We start from the raw sequence: 19,474 nt of genomic DNA on the forward strand, positions 1-19,474 counted from the left end.
ACTTTGCAAAGAAAATGATATAGAAACACTGTAACAGACAATACAGATACTGACCTAATTTTTCATCCGACATCTTGGGATGACCGTGAATGCAGTTACGGTCATCAGCTTTACCCCAGTGTATATTAAGGTTTTATAAAACTTTGATTTGCATGTTATCAATGAGTTTATACGATTTAAACATCGTTAAACTACTGCCTATAAATAGTAGGTATAAGATGCATCATATCATCTTGAGAGTTATTTATAATATAAATTATAGATACTGGATGCTAGCATTATATATCATTTGCCCAGGGTGGATTTGTCACTTATTTAGACGGTTGTTTACAGAACTTTATTTGATTCATACAAAAATAAGAAGATGAGTAATGATGCCAATAATACCACTTTCCACCAAAGTTCAAATTAAGGTGGATGTAAGCAATCAAAGGCAACCATACGACCTTCAACAATGAGAAACACCCTTACCGTGACTGTCTTACAATATATATAACGATGATCGAGCGACAGAACCAGCTGGGCAGAACCAAATAAATTAAACATATCCACACTCATAATCTATAATGGTGAGCCCAATCATAATAGTGTTATTTAAGGGAAGACTTCTTTAAGCAGACGAACATGAAAACGGTCAGCGAACCTTCATCTATATAATAAGGGAACGCATATCTGATTCAGGATGTAAAATGCCATTTCATCACACATTGATGGCACTCATTAATAAACAATAACCTAACTGTACGTACATTTTATTTATTTAAATATGAAGTGAATACACGTACTAATAACTTCCCCACTTCTCCTTCTCTCGACATTTACAGTTTAATTTCCAATTTGTTCACATGACAGTATATTCTGTCAATTGACAATTGTTTTGTCTTTTTCAACAAGTTTGTTTATTTTATCTAGCAATTTTTATTTAGCTCTTTTCAATTATTTTGAAGTCTGAACTCATCTTGTTGCTTTCGATTTAGACAATCTGCTACTAGTTTTCAAATAAGCTTTGACAATCATATATCCTGTGACGTTGTGTTATCGTATGAAGACACGCTATAAGGCGGTGGTGCTTCAAAACCTGGATTTGAATTGCCATTGTGTTGTATTATGTTTTCTGATGGATCACTTCTGGTCGATGATACTTCTGTATCATATCCTGATTCGGCAGGGTTGTTGATAGTATCATTTGAATTCGTCAAATGTCTGTCTCTTACCGCAATGCCATAAGGAGGTGGTGTCACAACTGCAGAACAAAACCAAATTGCATTAGTCATGAACAGTAACTTGACAGTAGCTAAACGACATTTTTATGTAAACAAGCAGTCTTCAATATAAGTTATCAACAATACATAGCCTTTTATACAGTTTGTGAAGCCAAAAACACAGGTTTGAATAGAAACAACAATACCAAGGTCAATATTAAATATGCAAATCTTTAAAAAGTAGCAAAACCTTAAAATTTGACATGCGTTAACCTCTTGATTTGATAACGACATATAATTTTGGACGTCATGGCGTCTTGTAGTTTCCCCTTTCTATAGCCTGGGATCCGGCCCAATCTAGCTGCGCGTATACTGACAAGATTAGCCAGGACCCCAGGCTACCCCTTTCTACAACAGTTTTTAACCGTAAAAGATTGATTGATCAGAGATGAACTGCTTCATGGAGAATGCACAAACTATGAAATTAATATGTAAACATTTTAATTTCGCTTCTAGACTTGACGTATAAATAAAAGAAGTTATACACATTCAAGTGTCTCGAATACCGCTACACGTTACCGGGATATGTCGCCAATAATACAAACAACAAATTGTTAAACTTATTGGATACAATAACAAATTTGATCTAATAACAAATGTCAATGTGAATTGCAAGTAAGAAATGACACGACATGCATATTCATATATTGTTTTTTTTTTTAGCTTTTTTAATGAATCCAATCAAAATCAATTCCCGATCCTCCTTGATGAATTTCACTGAATACAACTAACAAAAAACAAAACTCATCATACATGCCCGGCTTTAACTTTTGTACGCCAGATGCGAAACAGTCCAGCCGGCCAAAAATAAAGTACGAACTTGGAATTCTTTGAGGACCTAAATTCAGAAAGGTCTTGCCAAAATATCTATCGTTAGTGTAGAATTCCGGGGTATAATGTTTTAAAATAATAAGTTTATGATAATTTGTAAAAAGAGTTAGTTTATTATCATGACCACATCAATGATAATCTAGTTTAACACAGATATAATGACTGCTTGGATGGGATACCTTCGTGGAATTAAACTTCACCAGTAGTGGCGTGGACCTAGTGATTCTAAAACATAACTTTTTTTCACATGCGCAAAGTAAATGAGTCAATAATGAAGCAGGAAACTAACCAGTTTTAACTTTAGTCTTAAACAAGCCTCATCTGGATTTAAGATTTGTTTGCATTGCTTTGTGTATTGTTTTATGTTTTCTAATCTATTTTCTTATGCTTTTTGTTGTTTGGAAACTCATTGTTTTGTTTGACCCATATAAACTTGATGATATGCCATATATAAACTTGATGATATGCGATAATAAATAAATATATTTAATCTAAACTTAATGAGCATTAAATGAATATGTTTACACTAAACTTGATAATACTTTTATTATTAAAGAATTGCTTGTAGTATGAACAAGCAATCCTGTAATATTTCTTATTTCTATTTTTCGTTTATTGCGCTATATTTACTTTTATAATTTCAATTGAATATTTAATCGAATTGACAACCTCTGGCCCTTTTTTCAATCAATTCCTCAGGCTTTTTGTCATGTAAACGAAATGGGATTTAAATTTCACGAAAAACCATCAAGTACCTGTTAGTTATGATTATACATGGGAGGTTAGAGAACTACTGTAGTTATATATATATATGTAGTTTAGCTAATACACAAACAAAGAAATAGACGTACTTCTGCATCTAGAAACTAAACGTCGACCTGCAATGTTGTTTTTTTTAGTTTTAATCAAATATTAACGTAGATGAAGAACTATTTTCTTAATGTCTATATTAGTGTTATGTCGTTGTTCTCCTCTTATATTTAATGCGTTTCCCTCGGTTTTAGTTTGTTATCCCGATTTTGTTTTTTGTCCATGGATTTATGAGTTTTGAACAGCGGTATACTACTGTTGCCTTTATTTATCTAGTTTGTGAAATAGAATCAAATGAGTATTTTTTTTTATCAAAAAATGAACTAGTTTTATAATGCATATTTGATGCTATAATAAAACTATAACTTATTTTATAAAGGAGAATGTCTTTGCCAATGAATTCCATGTTTGTCCAAATGATAAATAGTATAAATTTCGGAATTTTGCAAATTTAGTTTCATTGATGATGGACCGGAAAGTTTCTGGGGTTGATTTTGTTTCATTTTCAACTTTATTGCATTAATCGAGTTTTTATGGATTCCAGCAAGTCAACATATTAACCGTTGATTTGACGGCAAATAGATACCACAGAAAATAAAATGTTTATTGAAAGTTGCTAATGTTTGTTTTTTAAAGAAATATAAGGACCAAACATATTTTTCTATATGTTTTTGGTGATTAAACTGGAGGCTGACTGACAAACGTTGCGCTAAAGTTAGAAAGACTTCAGTATGTGAGTTTATTGCCACAGTTTAGATATCACCTCGAGAAAAAAAAACGTGTTCAATCTTTTAGTAGCAGTTGATTTAGATTTCTCCTTTTTGCTGTTTATGTCGGAAAATTCCTGTTATAAATCAGAAATATGACCTTAGCTTGTAGGCCGTACTTCGACCTATAATGAATTACATTTACACATTGTGACTTGGATGGAGAGTTGTCTTAATGGCCCTCATACCGCATCTTCTAAGATCTATATAACAAATATTGAACTCTATTATTTTTACCTTGAACTGATGATTCATGGTGGAGGTAGTTAACGACTTGACCAGAATGGGTTGGTTGACATCTTTTGCTCCTTATTAAGTACACAACGAGAATCAGCAGTAATATCAGAAAAACTCCCCCTGCAGCAGAGATTGCTATGGGCATAGCATTATTTTCGTTATTGACACCTTTTAAAACGAAAAAAAAATTGTTACAGTAAATGCTTTATTCATTTTTTAATCAATTCTGTAATTTAATTAACATAGATATCTATAAATTAGAAGATGCTGGAAACAAAATTTGTGAATTAAGTGACGAACCAACAATTGTATTTATTATATTGATTATATGGACAATATTTTGTAACAAGAAAAGAAAATGTTCAACAAAATGCAGAAAACTTCGAACGATAACGGAAAACGATGAGACTGTTGGAAAAATGAGAGGTTTAGCCCTATAAAACCAGGTTTAATCCACCATTTTCTTCATTTGAAAATACCTGTACCAAGTCATGAATATGACAGTTGTTGTCCATTCGTTTGATGTGTTTTATCATTTGATTTTGTCATGTGATTAGGGACTTTCCGATTGAATTTTCCTCGGAGTTCATCATTTTTGTGATTTTACTTTTAAGATGTAACTTCTATATGTATCTTGGCTCTACCAAGCTTGTACACTTTTTCTGTTGTATAGTTTTTGTTCTACTTTATATAAGAAACACTAACATCAGAATATCTTATCAAAAGAGAAATATGAACTTCATATGCGTTCTGTTTAAAAATTGTAAACAAAACACCAAGTTCTCAATGGCAATATTTATGCTTATATATATAAGTAGTAGAAATGAAATGCAACTATAATGATTAGTGTCAACAATCCCATGTCTTTCGTGATCTTATTTATAGTTAAAATAAGATTTACCCTGGTTGCTTGCAGTTATTTAAATTATGATAAAACAATCATAATAAGGAATACTCACCATCCGTATCTGTGGTTGTTGTTAGTGAACACTTCCCATGATTACTAGTGTTTGTGAATATTGTCACAGTGCAGACAGTGTGGTCGATCACACCTTTATTCTTAAAGTTCAATTTCAATGTTTCTCCTGCTATATTCCAAGGAAGACACCAGGGTGTGTGTATTGCCCTGTCTAAAGTCTGTAAAAATATGAACATATAACTACACGAAATACAAGAGAAAATAATCCTCAAAACGTCTTAAAAAGATTCATTGATTACTGTAATTTGAAAGATGTTGTTGGCAGTACAATATTGATAGCGTATTATGTTTAATTGGCCGTTTCAGAATCTAAAGCATCATGGGTAATTTCATTGTTCGTACCCCAAAGTGAAAATAACGTTACGTCATTGGTTGAATTTCCATTGTTTATAACGTTTTAAACCAATCAAAACGCTTTGGTGTACGCTTTTGAAAATATTACCCAGGATGCATTAGATTCTGAAACGGCGAATTCAATTGTTAAAAATATATATCAATGATACAACATGCAAAAGAGTCAATTGTTCCTTTAACACCATACAAGACACGCTTCTTTTTGTTTGAGGTGTTTTTAGTTATGGCGAGTTTTTCGGTTTTTAAAGGGACATTTCTGTCAATTTCATGTTCACGATTTGACTCATATTACAATATTTGATTCATAACACACTAAAATGTATATCTAAATTACAACAACTCTGAAACAAACGATTAACATTGCATGAACTCGATATATAAATCAACGTTTCGGGTGTACTTGATTACTGACACCATCCAGACGAACTCCTAAACCTGCCAACTGTTAAATAAAAGATAAAAATAGAAAGGATTACAGTTCTTTATAACACAGTTGGAGATACTTATATCTTCATATCTTCAACGGTGTTGCTGGTATTAAGCACTTCAAGCCGTTTGACATACCCCATGTTTTGGTATGGTTCTTGTTTTATGTCAAGTGTTTGAAAAACTGCTGTTTGTCATCTCGCTTTTTTTCTATTCGTTTTGTAGCACCTGTAACCAATCTCCTTTCTGGAGGGTTCTTTTTTTCAACGGTTTTCTCTCAATCGATTCATGACTTTTGAGCACCGATATACTATTGTTGCCTTTGTTTAGTTTTCTATACAGTGTTTTTTTAGATAGTAACTGGTTTGTTTGTGTTGGGATTCTATTTTTGCCATGGTGTTTTCCTTCGACTTATGAATTTTGAATGTCCCTTGCTACTCCCACCCCTTTATTTGATTTTTTGTAAATATTTCTGAACTCAAATAGAATTAACTGGAAATAAGATTTTCTTTGAACTTGTTAATAATTGTATTCAGTATAATAACACATGCTATAAATCATTTAAAAAAATCTGTAAAATACATTTTGTACATAAAATTAGTATCAAAATCTTCAATAAACTGAAGAAACATTGGTTGTCAAAATGTCCATGTGGTGCAGAAATATTGTACCGTTTAGGTTATTGTACTTACAAAATACAATTCATGACCGACACTAATTTCTGCAATATGACAATTGTTCGCATCTCCACAGCAGTAACTACTAACTGTTATACAAATCTGTGGGTTGTTTGTTACTGGGAAATATAAGTAACATGAATCTCTGTTTAACTGTGATGATGCTCTCATCTGATAGGTTACAGCGTAATTATCCAAACAGTAATTTGTACCACATTCGTCTGGCAAATCAACTGAAAAACAACGTGCACATCCTTTAATCCGAATAGGCAGAGGAAACACTAACAGTGTTAATCATCCGTAAAGCAAAATTTAAGACTCAAATCTAAATCTAAATATATAAAAATGATATTTGACAAACTAATATCGTTTAAATGTTTTGAGGATGTCATATAAAATATATTTCACATGAGTATTTTCAAATTCATAGGGCCAAAACAATAAAAATAAAAATCCATACAATTGGTTATATTCAATAAGGAAACATAGCAAGTACTAAAATATATCTCCTCTATGAGCAACACCATAACTTACTTATAGTTGTTGGTATCACACTGGGCATGTTGAGCTCATAGCAATTGTCCATGCACTCCTTTACAGAAACACTGATAGTAAAATTTGCCACTACTAGACTGACAAATGTTATATAAAAATCACTCGATTGCAAATGTCCTGTCCATTTTTGTGGTGCATAAAATGTCTGAAATTGTAGATATCGTTTAATTAAGCTATCATATTAACTCTTAGTTCAAATAGTTATATCTAGATGGAACTAAGTAACCAACATCATTAAGAAGGGTAAACTAATATGAATCCTTCCTTATATCCTTTAAAAGTAGCGATTATTGTTACATAGTTTTGTCTTTCTTTTACAGGTAAAAACATAATTAATTGCTATTTTTCATTTTAGAAACAATGCAATCGTAGTTAAACATATTTGTGGCTGCCTAGGCTAAGAAAATTTGTATATTCTTCGATTTTGGCTGTTCTATACTAATCTTTTGTGGTTGTTAATGATTGTTTTGTGTGTTGACTACCTACACATCTCGTTCATAGCACCTGATATCACCACCTGTGGTGGTATTCGTGGGATAAGTCTTTATATGATGTGTTTTATGTACTGTTGCTTGTCTTTTGATTCATTACTTCTTGCCATATCATTAGTAGGTCGTTTTCGAGTTAGAATGTCCCTTTGATATCTTTCGCCCCATTTTTCTCGAAGGTACCAACTGAACTTTATTCAAAAGCATTATTCATTCGATCTGAAATCGATATTAAGCGTTTACTCTGAACCTGTCGACGCACTCGGTGCATCAGTCATACAATTTCAACCAGTACTCGGAGTATTCAGTGTTTACCTGAAATATCGAATCCAGTATTTTGATTGGTTTATTTTTGATATTTCCATTCATTTGCTGTGTTTGAACATTTAATTTTGCCATTAATTAAGGGCTTTTCCGTTTTGAATTTTCCGCGGGAGTTCGTTTTTTTTGTGATTTCTCTTTTTAGAATGATCATTTACTCAAAATATTTGTGACTGTAATGCGTGATTTGTTCCTGTTAGAGTTCATGCAAATTTCCAAAGTTTTTGTTTGTAACCTAGATTCGTATCCCCGGAATCGATCAAAGGGATTTCAAAATCGGTAAACCACTGTTGCTGTATTCTATGTATTAGTTTGTGATTAGGTCTAGTGCGTGGTGAACCACGAGTTGTAGGTCAATGATATTTTGTATACAGTTGTATTATATAAAAAAGAAGATGTGGTATGATTGCCAATGAGACAACTATCCACAAAAGACCAAAATGACACAGACATTAACAACTATAGGTCACCGTACGGCCTTCAACAATGAGCAAAGCCCATACTGCATAGTCGGCTATAAAAGGCCCGATAAGACAATGTAAAACAATTCAAACGAGAAAACTAACGGCCTTATTTATGTAAAAAAATGAACGAAAAACAAATATGTAACACACAAACAAACGACAACCACTGAATTACAGGCTAGCATTGGCACATCACATGTCCATGGATAATATTTGGCCCCATCCTCTCAGTCACGGTCTATCGAATTTAAAACTGTTGCTTAGTTTACATGTATTAGTTTTTGATTAGATTAGATTAGTACAAGTTTAACTACTTATGTTCAGTTGAGTCAATGCTATTTGGTATGCAACTTTGTTGGCATTTGTTAGTATCGTGTCCATGGAGATTATATATTTCCACACCCTCTTCATGATTCATTTATTTTGAAACTTTCACATAGTTTACTAGTTAATTTTCGTGTTTGTGTTTGTTTAAAGGGAACGACTTATTATAAGTCAATGATATTTGGTATGCAATCGTATTAGCATTGGCACATCTCGTTTACATGTAGATGGTTCAGCCATGTAACTCAGTCATGATTCATTCACTTTAAATATTAGCTTAACTTGGTATTGCCATTTTAATTTCAACATTTGCATAATCAAAATTACAAAAAATAAGCTATACATATCTCTGTAATAACAGTTTATTTACAGTTTTGTACGTAATTTTGTTTGATAAATTAGGATTATTCCTAGAATACAGTCATGCGATTTGAAATCAGTATCGTTTTATTGACATGAAAGTAAACTTGAAGGCCGTACATTGACCTATAATGGTTTGCTTTTGTAAATTGTTATTTGGATGGAGAGTTGTCTCATTGGCACCCATACCACATCTTCCTATATCTTTTGTGTTTGAAGCCGTACAGTGACATATAGTTCTTAACTTATATGTTTTTATGTCTCTTATTGAGAGGTGTCTCAGTGGCAATCACATCACATCTTTTTTATTTTTATATTAATCTTCATTTCCCAATTTGTTAGGACCACGCGATACGTAAATAAAGGCAACAATACTATACCAGTGTTCAAAAGTCATACATCGATTGCTAGAAAACAAATCCGGATGTAAACTAAAGCCGAAGGAAACATATCAACTATAAGAGGAAAACAAAATACGAACTATTTGATAACAACTGCAATATTCCTGACTTGGTAAAGAAAAATGCCGGGTTGAGCTTGATGTCATGGCTAGTCAAACGTCACTTACATTTTATTCTATAGAGAACATCAACTGCGATATGTTATAATGCATATTTACCTCAACAGGTTTACTTCGATTAGGATGTCCAGCAAATACATGAACTACAATCATTCCAGATATCGTTCTATTACCGATTAGCTGAACTGTTGAGTTATATTTATGTCTGGGTTGAAAGTCTGTATTATGAATATGAATAAGACAATTGGAACGGATGAGAGAAGTGGATATGACGGCATTAAAGTCAATCGGCGAACTGGTTTTATTGACAGACACAATGTTATTTCGTACACAGTTTTGCTCGTTAATCACCACGTCTGAAAGGTAAACATATTATCATTAAAGTGATTTTTTCATGTAAAAATATAATATACTTCTACATGTATATTACACTGTATAAAGGGAAAATAAGGAAATTGTAGTTGTTAGCGTTTGTTTTAAGGTTATTATCTTTTTGACATTTAGCGATCTTTTCTCTAATAAACAAGACTGTATTTCAGTACAACGATATTTCGGATCAACCATCACAATATTTGAAAACCAACGAAAATGAACACATTAAAGTTTTAAAAAGAAGTACTCTTTTAGACACCTACTATTCCGCTGTGAGAGATGACAATATTCTAGATGGGTTGACTTTTGCTAACTCTAATTTGTTGATTTTTTTATGGGTCATGATGAAGATTTTGTTAGATATCATAATAACTATAATTTGTGTTGTGTCATCCATCTGTAAATATAGATAAATATAGATATAGCGGATTGACAAGGAGTTTGCGTGCTAAGCAAACATTTCTCGCACAACATTTCACTTGATCGTGATACTTTGAAGTGTGACAGCTCAAATAAAGTCATGTTAATCTCTATTATGTGTAATATATTGTACTTCTGTTACATAATACAAATGAAACTTCGATAAATTCTTCTTCCTTTGTCATTTAATAAAATTTGAAGATCATTTGACTATATTCTTTCATATTATCTGCGCTTTAAAATTTCTCAAGGTGATCTCCACCCAAAAATCATTTTCCCTTTATTTATTTTGATGAGGTTGTGCCATTGTCTCTTCTGTATGCAGTATATATTTCTATGTTGGTTCAATATTCATGGGTTTGCAGTAAATGAATATATTTTGAAATATGGTATAAATCTATTCACCACGGATGTATGTTATAATTTGGTATCACTTCAGAAAATTATTGCGGAAAAATGATTTCAATTGCCTGATTCAAATAAATATGAATATTAGGAAATTAGATTTTATCGCCATTGAGACAATTGTCCATTAAATAACAAAATTTACTTAAGGCAATCCTTATGTGAAAATTGAAAAAAATACAGAATCTAAAATTAATAGTAAAATGAGTTTTAATTATTGAGGTGATTAACTTATTATAGGTATGATTTGGTTTTCATATCAAAAGTAAATCAATCTAGAAACTCCTTGAATCTAGTAAATGGCCTTTCATTAGCTATTGAAATCTTGATGATGAAAACATATTGGTGTTATGGGGCATTTTTTTTAACCCTACATCATTGGAAATAACTAAGGAAGCCGAAAATCCGACAAAAATTCCTAAACCTCAACTAAGTACATCCTTTAAAACGGTTTAAGGTCAGATTTTTTTCATACACAATATTAGTAAGAACACATCCAACGATTTAGTGTTAAGATATCATATACGTTTTAAAGTCATTATAAACTATTTTATAATCATTTACGAAAAAGCAATAGTTTCTGGAGAGAAAAGATAGGTCTCAAAATCAAATATTGTTTGAATAACTATAACAAAATATGCACTATATCCTAAAAATACTAGAGAAAAAATATAAAATTGAAATTGAACAAATTAAGGTGGAAAAGTTTGGTCGAGCTTGAGTGATTGATTTATTAGAAATGAAAAAAAGAATAATTGTTGTTGTACCTGTTGAAGTGGTATATGGACACAAATCCTCCGTAAAATTTCTGAATTTATATTAAATTTGAAGGCCAATGTTATTGTGTAATATGACAACCTTTTATGTTGTTTTTTATTGTTTCTATATTATAGCGATAGTATATACACATATTATATTGTAAATTCATAACTAAAATAAAATCTTTCTCCCTCGAAGAAAATTAATACAAACACTGTCAGCGGTCCTTATATTTACACTTCATGTATAGTTATTAAATACAGTGTTTTGACCTTATAAAAATGTGTTGGTTAATGTTTCACTATTAAGATGTAACAAATACTTCGTTGACGTGGTCTGTGCAGTTTTGTTCTTTCAGTGTGTTTCAGTGTCATGATTTAATGTAAGTATCATTTGCCCTGAATGTTGTTTACGGACTTTTTTGGTAACACAATATGCACTTGCAATGAAACACAATAAAACTGACCGTCTTCATGTTTTGTTATTTGTAAGATAAGTAATGTCTTCGTGACTGCGGACCTTATTACGGAAGTTTATTTTATCTCATTCAGCATTGTTAAAATTACTGTCGACTTCCTCATTGTAACCAATGAACGATTTTCTCGGAAACAAAAAAGGATGAAATTCGGGTCGGTCTGCCTAGATGTATTCTATATTTGTTTTATTCAGCAAGATATCAAATTAGATTCCTTTGAGGAGATAATGTGAATTTTTTTTATAATAGATATTGGAAGATGTGGTATGAGTGCCAATACGTCAAATCTCCATCCAAGTCACAATTTATAAAAGTAAACTATTATAGGTCTTCAACGCTGAGCCCTGGCTGATATCAAACAGCAAGCTATATAAGTTCACTAAACATCGTATGGAAAGGGTTAAAGCTGTATATATTTAGTCTGATACAATAGACCCATAATTAGATAATAAGACTAATTTTTTTTATGTCAAGAAGAAGCCTTCTTGCGCATATAGAATAAAGACACCGTCCGGCCTTCAACGATAAGTAATACCCATACTGCATTCTCAGCTATCAAAGGCCCCGAAATGACAAATGTAAAACAACTCAAACGATAAAACTAACGGTCTGAATCATGTATAAATTAATGAATTAATTCTTAAATATGATACAAAATGCATGTCCCAACTCCAAAAATACCAAACATCATATAAAAATCGAAATATTTACAATTGCACAAATCTTACAATGTTCTGTTTTAAGAAAGGAAATACAATGCAGATTATTATCATACATCTCTTAAATAGAAGTTGGCTTTGGTTTCAGATTAACTTAATGATTTATGGTGTACTTGATATTTTGTCAACTACATAATGACAACGTTTTTGCTTGCTATGATATAACTTCTGACATTTCTTTTTATCTAGGTAGTGCCTAAACTATAACTCTACACATCATTATGAAATGGAAGCATACATAAAAAGATATACTAGTATCTGAAAATAATATCAACAATAATTGGGATTCAAGTTAGTAGTTGTAGCCCTGTAATTTCACATTGTCCACTTGGTGACAGTTTTTATTTTATTATATTTAATAACAATCACAATGGAACATATAGAAAAAGCACATTATGTCGGATTTCGAAGTAACAGTGGTATTGAAAAATGACCCAAAGTGTGAATTCGTCCACTACATAACTGTCAACTACATTTTTGTTATTTAGTTGACAATATCGTTATGTAGGTGTCAAAATTCAAAAAGCCAAAATCGTACGTTGAACACTGTGATAACTGAAGTAATTAGAAAGATATTAAATTTATCATATAATATTTAACGAAAATTTCATAATTTATTAGTACCTAACATTGAAATATCAACATAATTGCTATCTTTATGTTTTTGACAAATTCAGTAATTTCTGTTATTTCATTTTGCATTTGAAATGATCTTCCAAGTTTCAATAAGACTGCATATTTTAGATGTTGTTTATATAATTATTAATAGTTAGAAAGAATATTTTAAATTGAATTAAATTAATAAAAAAAAAATTTCAATTTCTATCTAAAATATGAAATGATTTTCATCTTCAATGCATTCAACTTCTTACTTGTTTGGCTTGATAAATATTTTGATATAAGCGTCACTGATGAGTCTTATGTAGACGAAACGCGCGTCTGGCGTTCTAAATTATAATCCTGGTTCCTTGTTGATAAATATTCTGTATCAACTTCACAAATAATACATGATGGTCTTGATGTATACATTATGCGTACTGATGTTGTTTATCATCTTAACAACGTGTTATATTGTTCTTTCATTTGTCTTTGGTCTATTATTAATATTACTTTTACTTTTGGATTGTTTTATGTAATATCCATTTGACGTGGCTCGGTACTTAAACATCCCGTCAATGTGTTTGTATTATCTTTCTCTTTTTTTGCTGGTGTGTTTTGTATATACGACTTTTTGTGTTTCTTTGGTTCTTATAACGTGACTCTGTGAAAGATCCCGTCAGTATGATATTGTTCTATATAATGTCATTATGACATATTTCTATTATGAATTAGAAAATACGTTAAACTCCAAACGTCAAAATCATTCAATCGCGTAGTGGAATGAACTATTTGTGGATTTTTTTAACCCCGTATGCTAACATTGCCTATGTGAAATTTTAAAATTGTTTGTATATACATTGAACGACAACTATATGTGACTTGTAAAATTTTCTGACGTCAGATACGCGAATCAATGAATGTGTTTGTAGATAGATGTTTTTGTGTTCGGTTAAATTGTTCCTTTTGAAATTGTTACACGATGATGACTGCTTTATCCATATTTTGACTATTTTATTTATTAGTTCACGCATCATTGTGAATATAACGGAATTCGATGAGACTGTCATCAAAGTGAGAGATTTAGCGCTTTAAAACCAGGTTTAATCCACCATTTTCTACATTTGAAAATGCCTGTACTAAGTCATGAATATGACAGTTCATTCGTTTTTGATGTGTTTTGTCATTCGATTTTGCCATGTGATTATGGACTTTCCGATTAGATATTCCTCCGAGTTAAGTATGTTTGTGATTTTACTTTTTTGATATGCACAAACTATAAAAATCAGTTGAAAAATGCTCAACTTATCAGACGATACAAAAAGTAAAATAAAGAATCGTTATGAAAAAAAACCAAACTGAAATATTACCAAACTCTGAGGAAAATTCAAAACGGAAAGTCCACAACCAAATGGCAGAATCAAAAGGGCAAACACATCAAACGAATGGACAACAACTGTCATATTCATGACTTGGTACAGGCATTTCCTTGTGTAGAAAATGGTGAACTAAACCTGTTTTATAGCTAGCTAAAACTCCCACGTGTATTACAGTCGCATAAATTCAATTATTTTGACAACGATGTGTGAACAAAACAAACACGTAACAAAGAAAATTAAAAAGGCATATGGACAAAGCACATCAGCAACAATGAAATACAAGAATAAAAAAAATACCATATCACAATATCATAATGCGACCGAGCCGCGTAAAAAGGATATCACCAAAAATTGATTAAACAGTAAAAGTTATATTAAAAAAAAGCAAAAGAATACTATAACACGTTATTAAGATGATAAACAACGTCAGAACCTAAAATCTATAATTCAAGAACATCGAGTATCATTTGTGAAGTAGATACGGAATATTTTTCAACAAGGTCTTGGCACCTTCCGATGAACTTTTATATCAGAAAAAGAACGAACGTTCTTTGACATACCCCTGGTTCATCAAATTTCTGCTCAGACACTGATGACGTTTCACATGGTCAGGCACTGGTGACGTTCTACAAGGTCTGAATAGGAGGTGCAAGCTCTTGGATTCCAAATAAGTTGGGAAATATATACCAATATGTAGATGAAGTAGCTATATTGCTACTAAGGTGGGAAAAAAATGATAATTTCAAATATTAATCGTCTCGTTTGTTATATATTCTACTACTGAGATGGACGTGTATGTCACCAAAACAAATAACAAGCATGGACGTGGAAGGGTACTTTTACCTCCCCATAATACAAAAACAGTAATTACAGATCGGAGGGTACTCGTAGTTACTGGCCTGCTGACAGCTAGTTCAAAGCCAGTAACAATGATATAAAAATCGTTTCTATCACCTCTCAAAACTTTATTGTGGTTTTTCTTCTGCAGTTCGTTAACATTTCTTTCTGACTGATTGTACAGTTTTGTTTGATAAAACAAATTGTTATTTGGTCATAATTTTGAACAAAACTGCAATAGGTGGAGAATAAAGGCACCAGTAGTATACCGATGTTCAAAACTCATAAATCGATAGACAAAAAAAAAAAAAAATCCGGGTCACAAACCAACACAACCAGAAACGAACTAAGCATTAAACAAAATCCGATGAGAATAACAAATATAACATCAAAACTAAAGACATGAATTTTTGGATAGAAAAGTACCGTGACACGTCTTATAATAATGTGAATTGACGCTCAAATATAAGAGGAAACAAACGAAACAAAAGAAATACAACGTTAAAATGTAAAAAACACAGAAACGAACTATAATTTAACAATTAACATATTCCTAACTTGGTACAGGGCATAGTCTAAAGATAAAAATGATGGGCTGAACCTGGTTTTGTGGCATGCCAAACCTCCCGCTTTAATGGCCATGTTAAATATAACATTAAAATGACAACACAACATTACAGGACTACAATACAAATAAATAGGAAAACATATTTGACAAAGAAACACACGAACAAAAGGCACCAGGTTCAAAATTTAATACGCCAGAAGTGCGTTTCGTTCACACAAGACTTACTAGTGACGCCCAGGTACAAAAGTTCGAAAGCCAAAACAGGTACAAGTTGAACAGCATCGAGGACCAAAAATTCAAAAAAGCTGTGCCAACAACGGCCAGGATTTTCTGTTTGGAACAAGAACATTCCTATTGGAAAGCCACACTTACCGTCAAGTCACGGTAACACAGCAAACCAAAGAACGACAATTCTGTTAAGAGAAAAAGGAAGAACCCAAAAAGCATTAACACAAAGCTAAAGATCGGGAAAAACTATCGGTTTATAAAAGAGCGTTTAAACAGAAGCTCTTATTGTAAATATAAAAGAAAAGGTCAGTAAAGGTAATTAATTGAGATAAGTGTACAAAATTTACAATCAAACGTTGTTTGCTATATTTCAATTATGTAGAATTATTCCATTTTCATAACAAAAATATGTTATGAGTACAAACATGTAGGTATAAATATGATGTAGGTATTGGTTTAAGGACAACAATGCCAGTGCAATATTTATTACAAAAATGTTTTTATAATAGCAAACACTAGTGTAATAGTATCCTTGAAAAAAGGATATCTTTTTTAATGTGCATTTTGTTTTTGTCTCATTTTAAATTTACCGCATTGACTTTTGACATGTTGGTTTTTATCATTGTCATCATACTCTTCACACCTGCATTTGCAAAGCAGAAAAAAAAACTAATTAAAGGTGTAAAATTTTCTTTGTAAGTTTACCGACGATAACAAATTTGGAAATAATTCTAAGACGGTTAAGTTGCTTATTTAAAGAGTTCTTTAAAAAAAATACTAAGACGCTCTTATGGTTCATTTTTAAAATCTAGATTATTTAAATGGTGTTTTTGTAAGCATCATAAATAGTTTAAACGAAGAGTGTTTAGTGCTTTAATAGTTAAACAAAGTTTTTAACCTTAAAAAAAGTTTCGTGTTCGAAGAAGCAGTTGAAATATGTTATTAACATTATCCAATAATGTAAAAGAAACAGTTGAGAAAATAATGAAATGCTGGACTTCTAAAGACACATTAAAAAATTGTCTATCTCAATTGTTTATATACTGTGAAAGTACTTTAATTCGTGGGTATCTATTTTCGTGGTTTGATCAATATTAACATGTTCGTGGGTTTTTAAATTCGTGGATTTTAGTTTTCTAATAAAAAAAATAATTGAAAAACTAAAGCCTTTAGAAACGATGGTTACAAATAGTCTTGATTGAAGGAAATTGCAAAGTAAACATTGACCCGTGTAAATTGTAGTGATAACACTAATTAACCCATGATAAAGTGATCAACAGATTAAAGATCATCAAAGGTGTTAATTAGGCCATAAATATGTCACCTCAAGAAAACAGTGACATAAACAAATGCTTTAAACGTACCTTGAATTGTCAAATAATTCTTATCAAAATCAAGTCCAGCATGAAACTATTATTTCCCGTATGTACGAGAACTATGAGGATATAAAATGAACACTCTATCATACTGGCATATAAATACCGGAAATCTGACTTTCGTCGATTAAAAATATCTTTTATGAGAATAAAAAGATCAACAGTTGTACAGTTTAGGTTACTAAAGATTAAATGGGTATAATCCTGCATACGGTTGTAGTTCTGTGACTGCTTATTAAAGTATTCTCAGATTTGGCGTTATTCAGTATTTCTCTAGATTATATCAATAGTCAAACCTACCGATGGGGATCTTTCCGCGACTTGATTTGGACAATGGTTGTTTTATTTCGTTGGACATTTAAATTCGTGGATAAAGTCATCCACGAAAACCACGAAAATTGGTACCCCACGAATAAAAGTACTTTCACAGTAGTTTTCTTTCGAAAGATTATTTGTTAACATGAATTTAGTTGTATAATGGCTCTGGGAAGGAAACAAAAACTTGTACATGTCTTTATTTCCATGAAGTTTTGTGTAATTCTGAAATGAAAACGTTTTTATTTTACAGCCATTTAAAAAATATATCTAAATTCTTATACGACATTCTGAAGTCAAACATTTCAACCAAATTACCACTACAATTTTTCCAGATTCTTTTGTTGTTAAATAATTTGTTAGTTAATACATTTGGAGTTTGTTCCCTTACAAATATTATCTTGCACTATACATCAAACTGTTTGATAAAGTAAAAATACTATGTTTTATGAAAACATCAATTTGACAATTTATCGTTTACATCAATTGATTTAAAATTCGAATCGTGCTTATGTAACATAAATTAACGAAATGGGGAGCATGATTATTATTTCTTTTTTTTTTTCATTCAATCTTTTTATTTGAGCTTCATTATTGAAATGGGAAGAAAAACTATTCAAGTATTTTTTAAAACCGTCCTTAAAGAAAACGATTATTCAAATATAAATATTGATGGCTGAAATTATATTTGGTTAAATTTCATCAGTTCTAATTTCCTTTTGTATAAAATATTATTTACAAAAAGCTGATTATATTCATTTCCTGCAATTTTCGCAAATAATAGAAAATATTTAATAAATTGTTAAAAAATAACAATTTATTTTCAATTTGATTGTTCTCAATAGATGACAAATAAAGAACGTCAATATATATTCGTAATATTAGTAAAGGCAAAAAAATACTGATGACTTACATGAGGAATCACACAACTTCAGGAAGCTGAACAGACACAGGATCAAGTATATCTGTTGATGTTGTTTGTGCGAATCCATTCTCATAAAATGCATAAACATTGCATTTAAACTAAGTTTGTATCTTTTTTTTTATCAATCTAATGCAAAATTAAAGATAACAATCTTACACGTCTGTATGACTTTACGTTTAATGTACTAATTACGTTTTTTGAAAATGTCGCATTTGTAACTGATATAGATAGTACAATATATAGCAAGTAATAATATATGAATGAATGCATACGAAATTGTTTTTATTTTTATCAACCAATAGCATCTATTTACTGAAAACAAGGTGGAGAATTTCACCCATGAGAACCGATATATCACTGACATACCCGGGATATATAATTAGATGCATATATATATTAAGATAAAACAAAAAGCCGTGACTGTCCGACTTATGCCTCAGTGAAGTTGACACAATTTTACATCGTATTGTGATTTTAAAAAACCTAAGGTAATTTATTTTGGGGGATTTCATTAAATTGACCTAAAAGTTTACTATCATTTTGTTTACATGCACTTTAGCAATTAAACTATCAAATTCCTTTAATATAATGCTCCAATAATTGTTTATAAGAGAAAGAGATATTTAAATAATATGTCAAGATTACAAGTTGACACCAATCATTTATTAAAGTACTGTATTGAATACAAATCGGACCCCTAAACAAAATCTCCAACAAACAACAT

The 19,474-nt window shown here is 31.1% G+C and overlaps 1 protein-coding gene across 2 annotated transcripts; it reads right to left on the reverse strand.

The window, feature by feature from the left end:
- Positions 1 to 736: 736 nt before the first annotated feature.
- LOC139511582 (uncharacterized) lies at positions 737 to 19,012 on the reverse strand. Of its 2 annotated transcripts, XM_071298428.1 has the most exons (8): positions 18,739 to 19,012; positions 9,475 to 9,731; positions 6,878 to 7,043; positions 6,359 to 6,576; positions 4,867 to 5,044; positions 3,908 to 4,075; positions 2,945 to 2,971; positions 737 to 1,243 (listed from the first exon to the last, which is right to left on the reverse strand). In XM_071298428.1, exons 1-8 carry the CDS (start codon positions 18,836 to 18,838, stop codon positions 1,014 to 1,016), a joined length of 1,344 nt encoding a protein of 447 aa, XP_071154529.1. In that variant the 5' UTR covers positions 18,839 to 19,012; the 3' UTR covers positions 737 to 1,013. The 2 variants fall into 2 exon arrangements, with proteins under 2 accessions (XP_071154529.1, XP_071154530.1); XM_071298429.1 differs by lacking the exon at positions 2,945 to 2,971 and having other exon boundaries at positions 18,739 to 18,960.
- Between the last annotated feature and the right edge of the window lie 462 nt (positions 19,013 to 19,474).

This window comes from Mytilus edulis, chromosome 2, assembly GCF_963676685.1.
Source record: "Mytilus edulis chromosome 2, xbMytEdul2.2, whole genome shotgun sequence".
NCBI lineage: Eukaryota > Metazoa > Mollusca > Bivalvia > Mytilida > Mytilidae > Mytilus > Mytilus edulis.